The sequence below is a fragment of the Amblyomma mixtum genome, chromosome 1 (genome assembly GCF_055824585.1).
Source record: "Amblyomma mixtum isolate Tamu chromosome 1, ASM5582458v1, whole genome shotgun sequence".
Classification (NCBI taxonomy): domain Eukaryota; kingdom Metazoa; phylum Arthropoda; class Arachnida; order Ixodida; family Ixodidae; genus Amblyomma; species Amblyomma mixtum.
In genome coordinates, this window is record NC_143012.1 from 59495188 (window position 1) to 59513350 (window position 18163).

Genomic DNA, 18163 nt, shown 5'->3' on the forward strand with positions numbered 1-18163 from the left:
GACTGTATATACTTAGACTTTCGCAAAGCATTTGACACAGTGTCACTAACACACTTATCGACGCCCTAGAAGCTGTGCAGAATAGAGCAGCTCGTTTTATTATGCGCAACTATGAACGTGCTTCCAGTGTCACAGAAATAAAAAATAGTTTATCATTAATCACTCTTGCTCTGCACAGAAAAGTGTCCCATCTGTGTCTGTTTTTTAAAATTTACATTATGAACTCTACTCTGAAAGATGCATTGCTCACAACACCAACATATGTTTCATCCCGCATCGATCACTCACGGAAAGTTGGCGTTCCTCGTTGCCGGACAACATGCTGCATAAATTCTTTTATTCCAAAAACAGTCGGAGTGGAGCCACCTACCACCACATATTGTAGCTGCAAAAGACGTTGATGAGTTTAGGACACTGTTGTCATTACAATATGGTTTACCATAGCCTCAGTTGGTTCACTTCGTTTTGAATATTGTGTATTTAGCTCTGTTCCTTTTTTTTTCGCATGCACTTTGTTATATTAATAGCCTTCTGCCATCGTACCCGTTCACTGTTTCTACGAATGGTGATGTTGTAGTTCATATCTTTGTGTTTACTTGCAAAGTTTTTTGACTTTTTGTGAATTTATTCGTTTTGGTGTTGGTATTCCTAATTATTGTATTGTTTCGCTTTTTTGAATCATGTATTTTCTTGCAGCTAGTTTTCTTTTTGCGATCATGCGTATCATTTTTTGTAGGCATGTCTATGTATGCGTTACCCCCCTTTTTGTAACAGTTTCATTTTATATCTATGTACCACTCCCCTCAATAATGCCCTGTGGGCCATGAGGGTATCAGAAATAAATAAATATACAGGGGTAGAAAAACTCAGGGCGACCTCCGAGGCAGTGCACATTGTTCTGTGCACAGTCCTGGAGATCAGGGGACAAGCCCCATACATTGTGGACCAGGTCATGACGGCCAACTCAGTAATCAGAGAGATGGGAAAGTCCCTCAGGTACAATGTGATGGATGTCAACCGGATAATTTACGGAGACAGGAACTCTCACCCATTCTGCCCTGATGGCATCCATTACGCCGAGCCAGCGGGATGGCAGGTTGGGAAGAGGATGTTTTGCAGGCACGCAGGATATCCCTGCAGGCCAAGGAGTAGACAGCAAATGTGAAAGAAGGAGGGGCAGGACAGGGCATGGCGAACGAAAAGGAAGCAACCTCTCAGTGTTGGGTTCATTAACATACAAGGGGGAAGAAGTCGAATTGAATGGGATGAAGTCGAAGAACAACTAAAATCTGAAAACTTTGGGTATATAGGGTTGGGGAAACTCACCTGAGAGACATGGAAGAACTGCTACACATTGCAGGTTACACTTGAATAGAGTGTAACAGGGGCACGGCACCGTGAACGCCATGGAAATCTTACCGCTGCGGATTTTGCAGGCCGCGTTCCTATGTGGTTCCTGCTGTTTCCCGGATCCCGCTGCTTCATCGCCATCCGCTGCCGCTGAGCGACCTTCGCTCTCGCCTGCTTCTTGGCCATACGTAGTTGGCGACCGATTTTTCATTTGGCAACATGGATCTTCAGCTACTATCTCCGACATTGGCGACGCATATAAGAGCAAGCCCGGAAACACCCACCTCGGGCACGGCACCGTGAACGCCATGGAAATCTTACCGCTGCGGATTTTGCAGGTTAGTTTTTTGGAAGGCGCTGCCTGTGTGAAGAGCAGTGATTACTGTCTATTTATGGTGTCGTGCCGTGGAGAGTGTATTGATGTACTGAAGCGTGTATTGTCTTTGCCTTCTCGCCTTTACCTAATTTTTTATGGTATGCTGCTCTCACTGTCGGGTGACATCGAAAGCAATCCTGGGCCTATGAATGCAACTGAAAGAGAAACATTGGAAGCCCTCTTGCTGACTGTCCAAAGAATTGAAGCTGGCCAAGCTGTAATACTTAATGAAATCAAAGGTGTTAAAGAAAGGCAGGATGCTACCGATAAAGAAGTCAAGCAGCTGACGTTGAGAGTGGCAGCCCTCGAAACAACGGCAACCTCACTTGATAGGCCTGATTCTCTTGAAACTGACAATGCCATACAAGCCATTTCTTCCCAGCTTTCTAGTATTTACTCAAGATGTGATGATGCTGAAAATAGATTGCGCCGAAATAACTTGCTTTTCTTTGGCATCGACGATGTGGAAGACGAAAGCTGGGCAGATTCTGAAGGGAAAGTCATTGCATTTTGTTCAGAGCACCTAGATTTATCTACGACTGCTTCACAGTTTGAAAGGGTTCATAGATTAGGCAAATTCAAAACTGATAGGCAAAGACCAATCAATCATTGCCAAGATGACCTTCTTTAAAGACAAGCAGAACATCCTTTCAAATGGCCACAAATTGATGGACTCCAGTTTTGCAATCCGTGAGGATTTTTCCGCTACAACTCGTGAGGCTAGAAGCAAGTTGACCAAATTTGCAAAATCACAATCCAAGTCTTATAAACTGGCATTTGATAAACTTCGAATGGACAAACAAACATATGCGTATGACCGAGCCACTGATTCGGTCATATTAGTATCACCATAGCTAGGCAATGCATCTAGATTGCGTGATTGTCCTCCGTCCACGGCATGCCCTCAGGCTCCGACGCTGTCCCTTTCATTTTCTAATATCCGAAGCTTGATGCCTAAACGTGATCATCTCTGCTCTTTTCTGCAAGACAGTGAATATGATATAGTTGCTTTAACTGAAACTTGGTTGCACGCCGGTATCAAAGACAATGAAATCTTTCCAGACGCCCATGCTTACAATATCTACAGACATGACCGTGCAGATAAAAGAGGGGGTGGGGTGCTTCTTGCTATTAAAAAAACGTTACCATCCACTGCTATCAATTCTAACTCAGACCTCGAAATAGTATGGGCTGCCTGCAGAACTATATCTTCAAATTTACTTTTTGGGGTGTGTTACCGTCCGCCCGATTGTGCGACTTCTTTCATTCATGATCTTCGGTCTAGCATTGCTGCCGCTGTCGAACATAGTTCACCTAGCAACATCTACTTGTTGGGTGATTTTAATTTTCCTGAAATAGATTGGCCTTCTTTGTCTTCAACTAGTCATGCTGCAACAGAATTCATCAGCCTAACACTAGATTTCAACTTATTTCAAGTGATTAGCCAGAATATGCGTGGTTCTAACATTCTTGATTTAGCTCTATCCACTGCTCCCGATACCATAGGGCCGGTTATGTATCTTGATGGACTTAGCGATCATAAGATGTTGCAGTTTGATATTCTAGTTCCGAGCTTGTTTGCAGGTATTACAACTAAAAAAATTAGAGATTATAGTAAAGCACGATATGATGAAATTAACACAGAACTTGCCACATTTTTCAATGAGGTGTTTTTCCCGCTAAGGAACGAACGATCTACCGAAGAAAACTGGTTGCTCTTCAAACACAAACTATCTACACTGATAGAGAAACATGTTCCTCTCATTACAATAGCTAATGACATAAAAAATCCATGGTTCAACAAGACCCTCCGTCGATTACGGAATAAAAAGAAGCGCCTATACAGAAAAGCTAGATCTGCTCCTTCTTCGACCTCATTGGAAAGATATAAACTGTGTTTGAAAGCGTACTGTTCTGCTGTTACCGCTGCCAAAAACAAATACTTCGCTCATGATCTGCCGTCACTTTTGCAGACTAATCCTAAGAAGTTTTGGCAGACTATATCTCCCGAAAGTAAACATGACCTCATACAACTACACAATACTGATGGCTTGCCGCTAGCTGACACTGAATGTCCAACCGCGTTCAACAGATTTTTTGCATCAGTGTTTACTAAGGAAGATTATTCCAGTATGCCAATTGTTCTCGAGTCTGACTATCCATTCATGGAGCCCATCACCATTAGTGCTGAGGGTATCGCATCACTAATTAAAATTTTAAGTTATCATCATCTGCCGGAGTGAACAACATTAACTCGAAGATACTTAAAAGCACCATTTCAATTTCCAGCCAGATTTTGTGTCATATAGTTCAGCAATCACTATCCTCCGGAGAACTGCCCACTGACTGGAAAATAGCCAAAGTCATCCCTGTCTTCAAAACGGGTAACAAAAACTCTCCTGATAACTATCGGCCTATTTCGTTAACATGCATATGCTGTAAATTACTTGAGCATATTATCGCTTCTTACATTTACAACCATCTGGAACGAAATGACTTCTTCTTTTCAAATCAGCATGGTTTTAGGAAAGGCTACTCATGTGATACCCATATATTTGAATTTACTACTGACCTGCATTTCAACATGGATGATAACCAGCAAACAGATTGCATTTTTTTAGATTTCTCAAAAGCATTTGACAGAGTTGCACATGGCCGGCTGTTTACAAAATTATTTACCCTTTCCCTTGATTCCCTCACATTATCTTGGCTTCGAAACTTTCTCTCATTACGTCAGCAATTCACAGTTGTCAGCAGCTCTTCCTCATCCCTATGTGACGTAACCTCAGGCGTACCACAGGGAAGCGTACTTGGACCCTTACTTTTTCTAATCTACATTAACGAGCTTCCCACTAACATTTCATCCCGCTTACGCCTTTTCGCAGACGACTGTGTTGTTTACCGTAAGATCGCTTCTGAGACTGACCACCTGACCCTTCAAAATGATCTTGACACTATTGTTGGTTGGTGTAAAAACTGGCAAATGATTCTTAACCCTAATAAATGTAAATCAATGACTTTTAGCCGCAAGCATGTTATTTCTAACTTCATATACACTATAAATAATACCTCTTTATCAAGGGTTACGTCGTACAAATACCTTGGAATTCAGTTCACACCAAATCTTTCATGGTCTTCTCATATTTCTGCAGTCTGCAACAAGGCATCGAGGACATTAGGTTTCATACGCCGGAACCTTCGGAACTCACCTAGCTCCGTTCGAAAACTTGCATATTTTACATTTGTTCGCCCACAGCTGGAATTTATCTCACCTATATGGTCTCCCCATCAAAAATATCTCATAGATATGCTCGAGTCCATTCAAAGCAGAGCTGCCCGGTACATTTTTAGCAATTATAGTCCCCTCGCAAGTGTATCCCAGCTTAAAAACCTTAATGACATACAGATACTTGAAATTCGTCGCTCCATTTCACTTCTGTGTTTGTTCCATAAATATGTTCACACCCGTCCTTCGTTGTTACCTCTGGCATCACCTTTCCGCTCTTCACAACGCTTACACAATCAACTCAGCTTCAACCGTATATATGGGAAGACCCTGTCGTTTAATTCCTCTGCATTACCTAGAGCAATAAAACTCTGGAATGATCTTCCTGACAACATAATCTCTTTCATTGATCCTAATGAGTTTAAAAAACATCTATGTATACATTTATTGCCATAGTGATGTTCGAAATGTATGACAGTTTCATTTGTTCTTAACGTTGTTTTCCCATTTACCACTTCTGTTGCCCCTGGTTGCTTTTTTTCTCTCATGTTCGTGTTTTGCTTTTTTTTCCCTCTATTTTCGTGTCTGATGTTATTTTAACTCCATTTTGTATAAATTTCGTGTTCCTTTCTTGTATTTGACTTGTACCGCGTTCTTGTACCGATATTACGGTTTTTTCCATCTGTATATACCTTTTTTTCGATTTGCCCCCCTCACCCAATGCTCTTCGGGGCCTGTGAGGTTCTAATAAATAAATAAATAAAAAGAGAAAGACCGTAAAGGTGCAGGCCTAGGGGCATTAGTAAAGGGGCAAGATTGGGAAAGGGTAAGAGAGAACGGTAGAGAGCATCTATGGCTTCAGAACAATAATAGGGTTTGTATACCTTAAAACAGGGAGTGGGTCGAGTGAGGAGAATGAAGGGCATTTCGAAGGTATGTCTAAAGACATCAGGGAATTAGGCTCGCATCGGGAAATAATCATCTTGGGAATGCTAACTTGGAATACTTTGACAGAGCTGCAGATGAACGGGGAAGATGTTAGGAGAATTCTGCGATGCCCATGATCTAGTAATGGTTAATACGGAAAAAAAATGCGAAGGGAAAGTAACATGGGTAAGAAATAACTCGCACTGAACTATTGACTAGTATTGCCTAATGTCACACAAACTGTATGACAGGTTAAGAAACATGAAAATTGACGAAAAAGGTATGAAAAGCCTGGGAAGCAACCACAGAAAAATCAAAATTACATTTGGTAGCGCAATACTAGCAGTAGGAACTCAAGGGAGAGAAAGCAAACATAACCTCACTGATGCACAACTGGAGGAAGTGTCGGGACACATTGAAGACATATATCCAAGCAGCCGGATAGGGAGTGGACATATGATGCCCAAGTAGGGGTTTTTCAAAGGGAGGTAGAGAAGGCCCAAAGCAAAAAGGGAAGAAGAAAAGGAAGACACACACCAAAAAGCTGGTGGGACAGGGAAGTGAAGGTGGTCATAGCACGACGACAAGAGTCATCTAGAACTCAGATTTGCAAAGAAAATGGGGGCCGCACCAGGCAAAGTGGATGCAAAATGGAATGAATACCTTGAGAGCAAAAGGGAGGCAGCATCATTAGTCCAAGCCGAAATAGGAAAGGCAGGAGTCCAGTGGATGATGGAGGTAAATAAGAAAGATAGGAATGCTGCAAAGAGGTTTTGTGAGCACATAAGGCTACAAGGGAAGAGGGCATCCAACACACTCTGACCACACAGGATGGAAAAAGGGTAGAGGGAGAGGAAGCACAAGAATTTATCAGACAAACAATCGAAGCAGCATTGGCAGAGCCTGTGGCGGATGGACTGGGGGAGAGCAGGGACAGCAATGGGACGGGAGGAAGAGCCTAGGGAGAGAACAGCATTGAACTGGGACAGAATAGAAGGCAAGGTTGTCATCAGAACAGCGACAGGACCAGACGGCATACCTTTGAGATTAAATACCATACTAGGCGAAAAAAGCAAATTTAAATTACGACAGATCATTAGAAAAGTAGTAGGGTGAGGAGACGTTCCAAAAGACTGGAAAGTGAGCAGGATGAGACTAATATACAAAGGCAAGGAAAACAAGGACAACATTAAATCCTACCGACCAATCACGGTCACATCAGTTTTATACAGGCTAGCAATCCAGATGGTGAAAATGAGAATGGAAGAATGGGCAGAACATGAGGAGATCTTGGGCGAATTGCAGAACGGTTTCCGAAAGGAGAGACGGTTGGAGGACAATCTATTTGTCATAACGCAGTGTATAGAGATAGCTGAGGCAAGTCGGAGGCCTCTATGGATGGCATTTTTAGACATTAAGGGGGCATATCACAATATAAATCAGGAAAAACTTTGGGACCAATTGAAGAGATACGGTGCCGATAGAAATCTGGTTGAATATCTACAACGCGTGTATTCAGACAATGAGGTCGTAGTAACCTGGGAGGGAGAAACTACAAAACCAGCTAAAATTAACAGAGGCCTAAGGCAGGGCTGCCCACTATCACCTCTACTTTTCATGGTATATGTGAGCCAAATGGAAAAGAGGTTGGAAGAGAGTAGGGTAGGAGTTGACGTGAGTTATATGCAGGATGGTCAGAAGGTAAACCAAGTGTTGGCTGGACTAATGTATGCGGATGATATTGTTCTACTAGCAGACAAGCGAGATAGGCTGCAGGAACTAGTTAAGATCTGTGGTGAGGAGGGCAACAAGCTAGGACTTCAGTTCAGTACAGAGAAGTCAGGGATAATGGTATATAATGATGAGAGGGGAGACCCACTAGAAATACAAGACACTATGATAGACCATGTGAGAACTTATAAGTTGCCAGGTGTATGGCTAAGTGAAGGGAAAAACTATCTGGAAGAGCATGAGAGGATTCTAAAGGATATAGCAAAAAGGAATTCAGACATTAGGGCCATTTTTTTTACCTACACTGCCTACACTAGTGTAGCAAGTGTATTATAAAATTATGATACACTGGCTACACTAGTGTAACCAGTGTAGGTAAAAAAAAATGGCCCTGTTATGAAACATAGAGCACTATGGAACTATAATAGGTATGAGGTGGTTAGAGTGGTATGGAAGGGAATCATGGTACTGGGCCTCACATCAACGTTGCCTCGCATCTGGAAATGCATTCCGGTGCATGAAATCAGAAATACAGTCAAGTTTACAGGTCAGACAAAGAAGTGTAGGAAGGCTAGCTTTGGGAGCTCATGGGAACACTCTGAATGAGGGAGTCCAGGGAGATATGGGCTGGGCGTCGTTCGTGATTCGGGAGGCAATCAGCAAACTGAAATATGATGAGAGACTGACCCAAATGCAGGAGACAAGGTGGGAAAAAAGGTGTACCAGTATCTATACCTGAAAAGTATGAACACAAAATGGACAAATAGAACCCGAAAGCTAAGAACAAAGTATTTATGGGTGATGGACGGGACGCAACAAAGTAGCATGAAAGCGGAGGTAAAGGAGACAGAAAGAAAGATGTCGAAAGAAAGAATGCAAGAAAAATCGGCGCTAGGTATGGACCTTTGTAATAAGGGCTCCCTGGGTGCTAGCACCTCGCGCTAGCATTGTGGAAGCGGCGGTGGAACCGGTCGTTGCTCTTCGCTGCTGCCTCCAGCCGCGGCGGGATTGTTCCTGATCTTGCTTCCTTTGGATTTCTGATGCAGTCCCACAAGATGTGCGTGTGATCTGCCGGCTCCCTCCGGCAGACTCTACACATATCGGTCGGGTAGGTCTCGGGGTACATGCGATGCATCAGTCCCGGGCTCGGTAGCGATCCGGTCTGGAGCTGTCTCAGTAGTACCGCCTCCGCTCGACTCAGCCTCGGGTGCGGGGGTGGGAGAGTCCTGCGAGCCAGGCGGTAGGCCTTCGTGATTTCGCTGTAGTCGGTCATGCGGTCCTTGGCTCCGAACCACGTCGGATGGTGTGTTGCCGGGGCGCGGTTGGTTAGCGCTCGCGCCGCTGCGTGTGCCATCTCATTGTGGTTCGCACTGCGTTCCGACGTGTCGCCCGCGTGCGCCGGAAACCACTTGATTCTTACTCTTCTGTCTTGCAGTTTAGTGGCTCGTAGTACGCGCTCGGCCTCCCTGCAGACTTGGCCTTTGGCGAAGTTTCGCACCGCCTGTCTCGAGTCACTCAGCACCGTGTAGCAGTCTGCGTCGGCGATGGCCAGGGCGATGGCCACCTCCTCCGCTTGTTCCGCTCCGGCGCCTCTCACGCTCGCTGCCGTCCCCGTGGCGCCGGTCGACGCCTCTATGACGACCGCTGCGAAGGCGTTCCGTTGGTATTCTGCCGCGTCCACGTACCGCGCGTGCTCGTCGTTGGCGTGCAGGTCGATGAGAGCCTTGGCCCTCGCCGCTCTTCTTTCCTTGTTATACTCGGGGTTCATGTTCTTGGGTATGGGGTCGATTCTGGTCTGGCGTCGGACCTCTTCGGGGACGGGGAGCTTCGTCTCCGCGTCGTTCGAGTGTCCTATTCCCAGATCGTCCAGTATCTTCCTCCCGGCTTTGGTCGTGGACAGCCGCTCCAGTTGAGAGGTCCGTTGCGCTTCGGCTATTTCTTTGAGCGTGTTGTAGATCCCGAGTTGTAAGAGGCGGGTCGTGCTCGTGGACTCGAACAGGCCCAGCGCCGCCTTGTACGCTCTCCTGATGATTACATTAACTTTGTTGCGTTCGTGTTGCAGCCATCTATGGTAGGCTGCAACGTACGCGACGTGGCTGATGATGAAGGATTGGACAAGCCTGATTAGGCTCTCCTCTCTCATGCCAGCCTTCCGGGAAGTGATTCTTTTGAGGAGTCGCATAGCGTTGGCCGCTTTTGCCGTGAGACGGGCGATGGTTTCGCCGTTTCTTCCATGCTTTTCGATGATCATGCCTAGGATCCTGATTTTGCTGACCTCGGGGATCACGTTGCCGGATTTGGTTACGATTCTGATTTTTTCGCATTCGCGTTGTCTGGTCTTGCATCTGCCATTGTTGGTAGGTGGGAGTATGAGGAGCTCCGATTTGCTGGGCGAACATCTCAAGCCGGTGCCTTCTAGGTGGTCTTCTATCGCGTCGACGGCGGCTTGCAGAGCGCCCTCGAAGTGGGCGTCGCTGCCGCCGGTCACCCACAGTGTGATATCGTCCGCGTAGATGGTGTGCCTGACGTCTTCGATGTCCGCGAGCTTCTCGGCCACCCCGATCATTACCAGGTTGAACAGCATCGGCGAAATGACCGATCCCTGCGGTGTGCCGGTGCTCCCGAGCTTCTTCTCTTGCGTTTGTAGGTCGCCTGCTCGTAGCTGGGTGGTCCTGTCCGTGAGGAAGTCCTTGATGTAGTTGTAGGATCTTTCGCCCATGTTGAGCTTAGAGACTTGAGACAGAATCGCCGAGTGTTTCACATTATCAAAGGCGCTCTTTAGATCGAGACCCAGGATTGCCTTGTTGTCGCGGACGCTGCCGCCATTGTCTATGATTTGGTATTTGAGCTGCAGCATCGCGTCCTGCGTGCTGAGGTGCTGTCTGAAGCCGATCACTGTGGCCGGATACAGCCCTTCTCGTTCCAGGTAGTCTTGCCACCTGTTGAGCAGGGCGTGCTCCAGCACCTTGCCCACGCAGGACGTGAGCGAGATGGGCCAAAGGTTGTCCGTGTCCGGTGGCTTCCCCAGCTTGGGTATCAGGATAGTCTTGGCTGTCTTCCACTGCTTTGGTAGCGCGGTCACTCCAGCACTTGTTGAAGTATTTTGCGAGGTTCTCAATCGAGCCGTCGTCGAGGTTCTTGAGCGCCTTGTTCGTGACGAGGTCCGGGCCAGCTGCCGACCGGCTGTTGAGGGCGTGCAGGGCCGCGCGGACCTCCTCGACGTCGATGTCACGATCGAGCTTTGCGTTGGGTAGGCCGCCATACGGCGCGTGTTGTTCGGTGGGCGTAGTGGGCAGGTATTTGTCATTGATGCGCCTGGTGACTGCATCGGCGCCCTGTACCGAGACCGCCCGATGTATGAGCTTGGCGAGTCTATCCCTTTGGTGCGACTTGGTCTTGGTTTCGTCGAGCAGGTGCCGCAGCAGGTTCCACGTCTTCCCGCTATGCATCAGCCCGTCTGCCGCGTTGCAGATCTCGATCCACTGTTGCGTGCATAGAGCGCGGCAGTGCTCCTCGATCGCTCGGTTGACCTCCGCCACCTTCTTTCTGAGTCTGCGGTTGAGCCGTTGGTTATTCCAGCGACTGAGTATTGACTGCTTGGCTTCGATGAGATGCGCTAGCCGGCTGTCTACTTTATCAATCGCAGCGTCCGTTTCAATTTCTTTTGTCGCGTCGCGTACGCTCTTGGTGATTTCAGCCATCCACGTCTCTATGTCTTCGATCTCGCCGTCAGCGTCTGTCTTCTGGCTTCTGGCATCTCGGAAGGCATCCCAGTCTACCCAGCTGTGTGTTTTGATGCTGGTGTCGTTGTGTTCCGGTATGCTGATTTCCACGATGGTGTGGTCGCTGCCGAGGTCGGTTCCCGTTTTTCGCCAGGTGATCGCGCCCCGGACGTCGTTCTTGACGAACGTGAGGTCCGGAGTGGTGTCCCGGGACACAGAGTTACCGATTCTCGTCGGGTGCGCCGGGTCCGTGATGAGGGTGAAGTCGAGTTCCATGGCGTCTTGGTACAGGTCGCGGCCCTTTGCTGTGTACTTGTTGTAGCCCCAGGCTGGGTTCATCGCGTTGAAGTCGCCGCAGACGATTAGCGTGTTGCGGCCTGCCGCGGTGCTGGCTCTGTGTAGTATTGTTTTGAATCTCTGTTTTCTCTGCGATGGGTTGCTGTATATGTTGAGCAGAAAAATGCTTCCTTTTCTCTTCTTGCGCGGGATGATTTCGGTGAGTGTGTGCTCGATCTTGATATTGCTTTGCAGCTCATGCTCAACGAACGTGAGTCCTTTCCTGACCAGGGTGCACAGGCCTCTCCCGTCGGGCTGGCCCTTGTGCACTCTGTAGCCGGGCAGGGACAGTGCGTCGGTGAGTGTTTCTTGTAATAGGATCACGTCTGGTTTGCGCACGGCATGTGCGATGTGCTGTTGGATGACTGCCTTCTTCCTTCCGAGGCCGCGACAGTTCCACTGCCACGCTGTTACGGCTGCTGCTGTTGTTGTGTTGGCAGCCATGGTTGCGTTGGTGTGTACGCGGTTCCCTGGTTGGGTGGATGTTGCGCGAAGAGGGGTGCAAACGTCGGGTGGCTCACTATCGGCTGTAGGGTCCTTTCGATGTAGGCGAATCTGTTCGTGTTCTCGGCTTGGTAGGTCTCCATTGTTTGTTTCATTGCTGTCACTGCTGCGATGTTCGCCGTGATTAATTGTTCGAGTTTGGTGAACGTTGCTTCGAATTTGGTCTCGGGGTTGTCGATTCGATTGTTCTCTGTTTGCTTGCACGTGGCCTCGACGGCTCGCTTCTTAGGTGCCGGTTCCTCTACGGCCTGGGTGTTCATGGTTGTTTCGTCGGTCGTGCTTGTGCTTGGCGTGAGTCTCTGTGGAGGCTCGTTGTTGCATAGCAGCAACTTACGGATCTCGGCGATCTCTCTCGTGAGGCTGTTGATGGTCGTGCGCAGCGCCGCGTTCTCTTGTCTTAATGTCTCGTTGGCTTCTCGCATCTTGTTTATATCATCTTTCTTCGTGGCTTCGGTGATTTTATGCGCGTTCCTTATATTGTTCCCTTTAGCTGCGTCAGCCCAGCTGACTCGCTCACGTGATGGTGACCTTTTCCTACTGAGGCTTCTCTTGCAGCTGCTGTCTCTGGAATTTGGCGCGCGGTTCTCAGATGGAGTCCTTGACTTTCCCGCAGCTGGCGGCTTGTCGAGTGGCGGGAAATCGCTCTCCGACAGCAGCTGGCGTTCGGCCTGTCGGCGCTCCCATTGTCGCTTGCGCACTACGTAGGGGATCTTGTATTTCGCCTTGCACGTTCGGTCTCCGGTCGGGTGTTCGTCCCCGCACAGCTTACATTTAGGGGTACAGCGATGGTCTTCTTTGAGGTTGGCGAGTCCGCAGGCCAGGCACGTCTTGATATTGGGGGTCGGGCACACGTCCTTTCGGTGTCCCACTCGGCCGCACTGCTTGCAAACGTCGATCTGTTTCCTGTAGAGGCGGCACGGTATCAGGGTGACTCCGTATCGGACGAAGTTCGGTACCTTGGGTCCCTGGAACACCACGATCGCGGTGGTCGTGTTGCCGATCCTCTTTGCGTCCACTGCTAGCGGGTTTCTCTCGTTGACGATGTTCCTATCTATCTCGTCGGTGCTCTCATCGATGGGGATGCCTCTGATGACGCCCTTTACGGTGTCGTGAGGAGCCGTGCGATATGCGCTGACTTCGTAGGAGTTGTCTTGAATATAGATTTCCTGGATTTTAGCGTACCTAGCCGCGTTGTCTTCGTTCGGTGTACTGACGACCATGATGTTCTGTTGCGTGTTGGGGCAGATGGTGTCCGCGGCGCTTTCCTCGCTCGTGATCTTGGCCGCGGCGAGTATGGCCGCAGCGACAGTGGTGGTGCCGGTCTTGACGATGTCCAGTCCCCCTCTGGGTCTGACGACTATCTTGCTCTCTTCCAGTGGCATGGCTGGCATGCGTGCTGCCTTGATGGCCGAGGCTCTGACGTTCTTGTGGAATTTCGATTTCGGGCTTGTTTGACTCCCGCCGGGTCCGTCAGGCTTGCCGCCGTCGGGGGTCCGCTGGCGCAGCCTCGGCATGCGTTCCCCCGCGAGCGTCCATCCGGCGTCGTTGTGGTATTCCTCTGGTGATATCTCTTTGCCTTGAACTTGAACGCACATTTGGTTGTCCACGATCATTGTAGACGTAGCGGACGCCTCCCTCGTCGTAACGGACGCCTCCATCTCGGCCGCCGCCGAGGAGTACGGTTGAACTTGAACGCACATTTGGTTGTCCACGATCATTGTAGACGTAGCGGACGCCTCCCTCGTCATAACAGACGCCTCCATCTCGGCCGCCGCCGAGGAGTGCGGCAGGCGGCGTCCGGTGCGACGGTGCTGGGCCTAGCGTCCGCGGGACAAGCTTAGGCCTAGCACTCTTTCACATGGCAGCGGTAGAAAGTCACAAAATTTGGCAAAGAAAAATGCACCTCTAGGGTCAGCTGGTATCGGTCGATGCCGCTCGCCTTCACGGACACATTGGTGCAAGGAAAACTTTGTTTCGAGGCAATTAGCACTGCGTAATTGGTTAGCAGTGACAGAGCCGATGTGAACACGTCTGCTCCGGCGGCATCTTCAGTAGAGAGAAGTCAGGGATAATGGTATATAATGATGAGAGGGGAGACCCACTAGAAATACAAGACACTATGATAGACCATGTGAGAACTTATATGTTGCCAGATGTATGGCTAAGTGAAGGGAAAAAATATCTGGAAGAGCATGAGAGCATTCTAAAGGATATAGCAAAAAGGAATTCAGACATTAGGCCATTTTTTTACCTACACTGCCTACACTAGTGTAGCAAGTGTATTATAAAATTATGATACACTGGCTACACTAGTGTAACCAGTGTAGGTGAAAAAAAAATGGCCCTGTTATGAAACATAGAGGACTATGGAACAATAATAGGTATGAGGTGGTTAGAGTGGTATGGAAGGGAATCATGGTACCAAGCCTCACATCAACGTTGCCTCGCATTTGGAAATGTGTTCCGGTGCATGAAATCAGAAATACAGTCAAGCTTAGAGGTCAGACAAAGAAGTGTAGGAAGGCTAGCTTTGGGAGCCCATGGGAACACTGAATGAGGGAGTCCAGGGAGATATGGGCTGGGCGTCGTTCCTGATTCGGGAGGCAATCATCAAAATGAAATATGATGAGAGACTGACTCAAATGCAGGAGACAAGGTGGGAAAAAAGGTGTACAAGTATCTATACATGAAAAGTATGAACACAAAATGGACAAATAGAACCCGAAAGCGCCGCCGCGGTGGCTCAGCGGTTATGGTGCTCGGCTGCTGACCCAAAAGACGCGGGTTTGATCCCGGCCACGGCGGCTAGAATTTCTTTGGAGGAGAAATTCTAGAGGCCTGTGTACTGTGCGATGTCAGTGCACGTTAAATAACCCCAGGTGGTCGAAATTTCCGGAGCCCTCCACTGCGGCATCTCTCATAGCCTTAGTCGCTTTGGGACGTTAAACCCCATAAATCAAACCAGAACCCGAAAGCTAAGAACGAAGCATTTATGGGTGAGGGATGGGATGCAACAAAATACTAGCGTGAAAGCGGAGGTAAAGGAGACAGAAAGAAAGGTGTCGAAAGAAAGAATGCAAGAAAAATCGGCACTAGGTATATGTAGGAAACGAAAACGGGACATAAAAAAAGAGCGGTTATTTGATAATTCGTGGGGCAGTTAATTGCTTTTTAAAGCTAGGACAGGGACTCTCAAAAAAAAAACGTATAGGTCCTAATTTCAAGAAGCGGATATTTTGTGCTCTGGTTGTAAAACGCAAACGGTGACCATTGAGCACTTGGTTCTGAGGTGTGCAAGGACAGCAACAGACATAGGGATAGCGCTGGGATTTGCTGGGGAGGACTGGTGAGTGGATGGGATGGGCGTGACATTGATGAAGTGGAGGTTGGAAGATTGGTGGAGGAAATCAAGGGCGGGGTGAATTTGGAGGGGAAAAGGTATCCAAACTAGACATTGTAAGAGGGAAATTGAGAGAAAGGGAAAAGAAAAATCAGTTAACAATGAGGGAAGTATAGGCTAGGTGACGCAAGCTGCGGCCCGTGGTAAAGCCATTATCATCCATCCATTCATTCGACTACCCTGTGCCTACGGGACCAAATACGACGGCAAACAGCTGCTGTCATGGCAAGTAAACTCGGGGCGTTCGCAAATTTGTGCATCACAAAGACATCTTTTTTTGTGTTTACACTGCTGGTCTGGATGCATGTCAAGCCGCAGCATGTCATATAGAAATCGTGTTTTGTCTTCGCGCGTGCATGGTGGTTTTCCGATTCGTTGGTGCTTTTGCCGGTCGGAGCAAAGTCGTTGCTGTGCAAATGTCTAGCCACATGCTATTCATTTTGCGCAGTCAAAGCTACTCGGGTAACCAGAGTTAAATCAGTCAACTTTGGTGCAGGTTGAAGTACTTTGCCATTCGAAGTGGATAATTCATCACGTGCACCCGTGTGCAAGTAAACGCAACAAGTGCTAAGGTACCTATTTGCACTGGCTAGCCGCTAAAAAATGAATGGATCTCTGTGTTCTTATGTGACAGTCTTGCTGACACACTCGTGAGGGAGCTTTTCGTAGCTGCTTTCAGCTCTAGCGTGTGTGACTACAGTCGATGTGCCATTTACTTTGTTCCGAGGTTTATGCGATCCATTCTGCCTTTAATCGCTGAGTGAGTGCAGTTCTCCGATTGTCGTGGTGTGTTTGCTTTCTCGAGGACTAGAGTAGCCATAAAAGGTATGGTTCATATGCGCCTAGACACCCGAGAAACTGTGATACCGTACTTAAAGCGCTGCTGTCTATTCTGGGGCTCGATGTAGCTGATGCAAGTGGCGGTACTTGTCGCCTACTGATCGCGCCGACAAGTTGAAAAAACGAGCATATCAATTTTTATTTTTTTTTGTGGTAAAGAAAGCACCGCAGTCTGCTGTTATGGAATCATTCAAGGATTAGCAATTAAGTGTTTTAATAGTCTGCACCGAGCAAGGACAAACTCTTTACACTCTTCCATTGCATTATTTATTTTCCCTTTGACATGTCCTCGTGGCATTCATGTTGTTATTGTTAAATGCACGGAGCTTAGCAATGCTGATTGTGGCTTTGGGACATTATATTCATTTTGGCTCCTTTGCTGTGTTCCATCTCACAGGTGTCATAATTGATGAAAAGATGAGGACTACAAATTGCCAGGAGAATCTTCCAAGGGGAACTGCTGCCAACGTCAGGAGACCCATAGGTGGTTGCTCGTATCCTGTAAAACCATGTATCCTTTGATCTAAATTTGTTGACCGTAGTCCAATGTATTCAGGGCAAACCCTGAAACTGGAATATATTCCAGTTAGAGAGTAATTACTTATTAATATCCACCAGAATGCACCCATATGGCTGCTTCAGAAAGTTAGATTCAAGCTATTCCATTATTTTGCAAGTGCCCTGCCTTACTCGTTCGGGGTGAATGTGCCTTTCTGCAGCTTTCTTTCAGTCATTGTTGCATTGTTTATGCGTGTATATCTTTATGGCATCACATTGCTGCTTGCAACTTTCTGGTGAAAACGTATGTTAATGAGAAATGACAAAAGCTGCAGTGCTCTAGGCGGGCGTCCGCGGAACTTTTTGCAGGGGAGGGCACCCAATGGACAGGGATGGCGGAGGCGGTAGATTAGCACCAAAAAGGCACTATGTTAGGTCTAAACCACCCACATGAAACAAAAATTAGAAACAGCAAATTAGTGCTAGGCTTGGAGAATATGCATTGGATTTTATTAATGGACGAAGAATTAATCTTAAAGGTGCAGTGAAGAGGAATCTGAACTCGTCTTTTTGCCACGCAAAATCGATCTACACGTTCCGAGCATTCTTAGAAACTTTGAATGACTGCCCTGTGTGGCCGATTTCCCTAATTAAATCGAATTAATGTCTGGCTCCCGCCTTTATGCTTTGAATTCTCCTCGTACGATGGGCGGAGTCGGGCAACGCGTGGAGTGCCTTTCACCCAGTCCCGTGGCAGCTTGCCACTCTGCCATCGGCGGAGTAATACGTCGTAATCTGTAGAAGCAAATAGTCCGTGCGTATATTTATTTCTGCGGGCTTATTTTGTGGCTATATTATCTGCGAATGTAAATACTTGTTCACGGTAACCTAAGAAACAAAATAAAGAGAAAGCAAAGCCTCCACGGAGCGGGCTGAAAGGCAGTCCACACGTTGGTCGACTTCGCTTACCGTACGGGGAGAATTAAAGAAATAAAGGCGGGAGCCAGACGGTAACTTGATTTAATTAGGGAAATCGGCTACACAGGGCAATAAGTTTCTAAGAATGCTCAGAATGTGTGGATCGAGTTTCTGTGGCAAAAAAACGAGTTCAGATTCCTCTTCAGTGTGCCTTTAATAATGAAAATGCAGAAAGTTGCAACCACCAAAGCGTGCTAATCAGGCTGTGTAGTTGTTTTCTGCTAGGGCATAAAAAATATGCGACATTCCAGGAGGGCCCGGGGGGGGGGGCACCG

The 18163-nt window shown here is 47.7% G+C and overlaps 1 protein-coding gene and 1 long non-coding RNA gene across 2 annotated transcripts; one reads left to right on the plus strand and one right to left on the minus strand.

Moving 5' to 3' along the window:
- Positions 1-1279: 1279 nt before the first annotated feature.
- LOC149366383 (uncharacterized) lies at positions 1280-17502 on the plus strand. Its single transcript, XR_016285324.1, has 2 exons — positions 1280-1688; positions 16810-17502. It is a non-coding gene; the product is annotated as an uncharacterized LOC149366383 (long non-coding RNA).
- Positions 12079-13892, minus strand: LOC149366384 (uncharacterized). Its single transcript, XM_089545126.1, has one exon. The coding sequence runs from the start codon at positions 13888-13890 to the stop codon at positions 12079-12081; it is 1812 nt and encodes a 603-aa protein (XP_089401252.1). The 5' UTR covers positions 13891-13892.
- Positions 17503-18163: the final 661 nt, after the last annotated feature.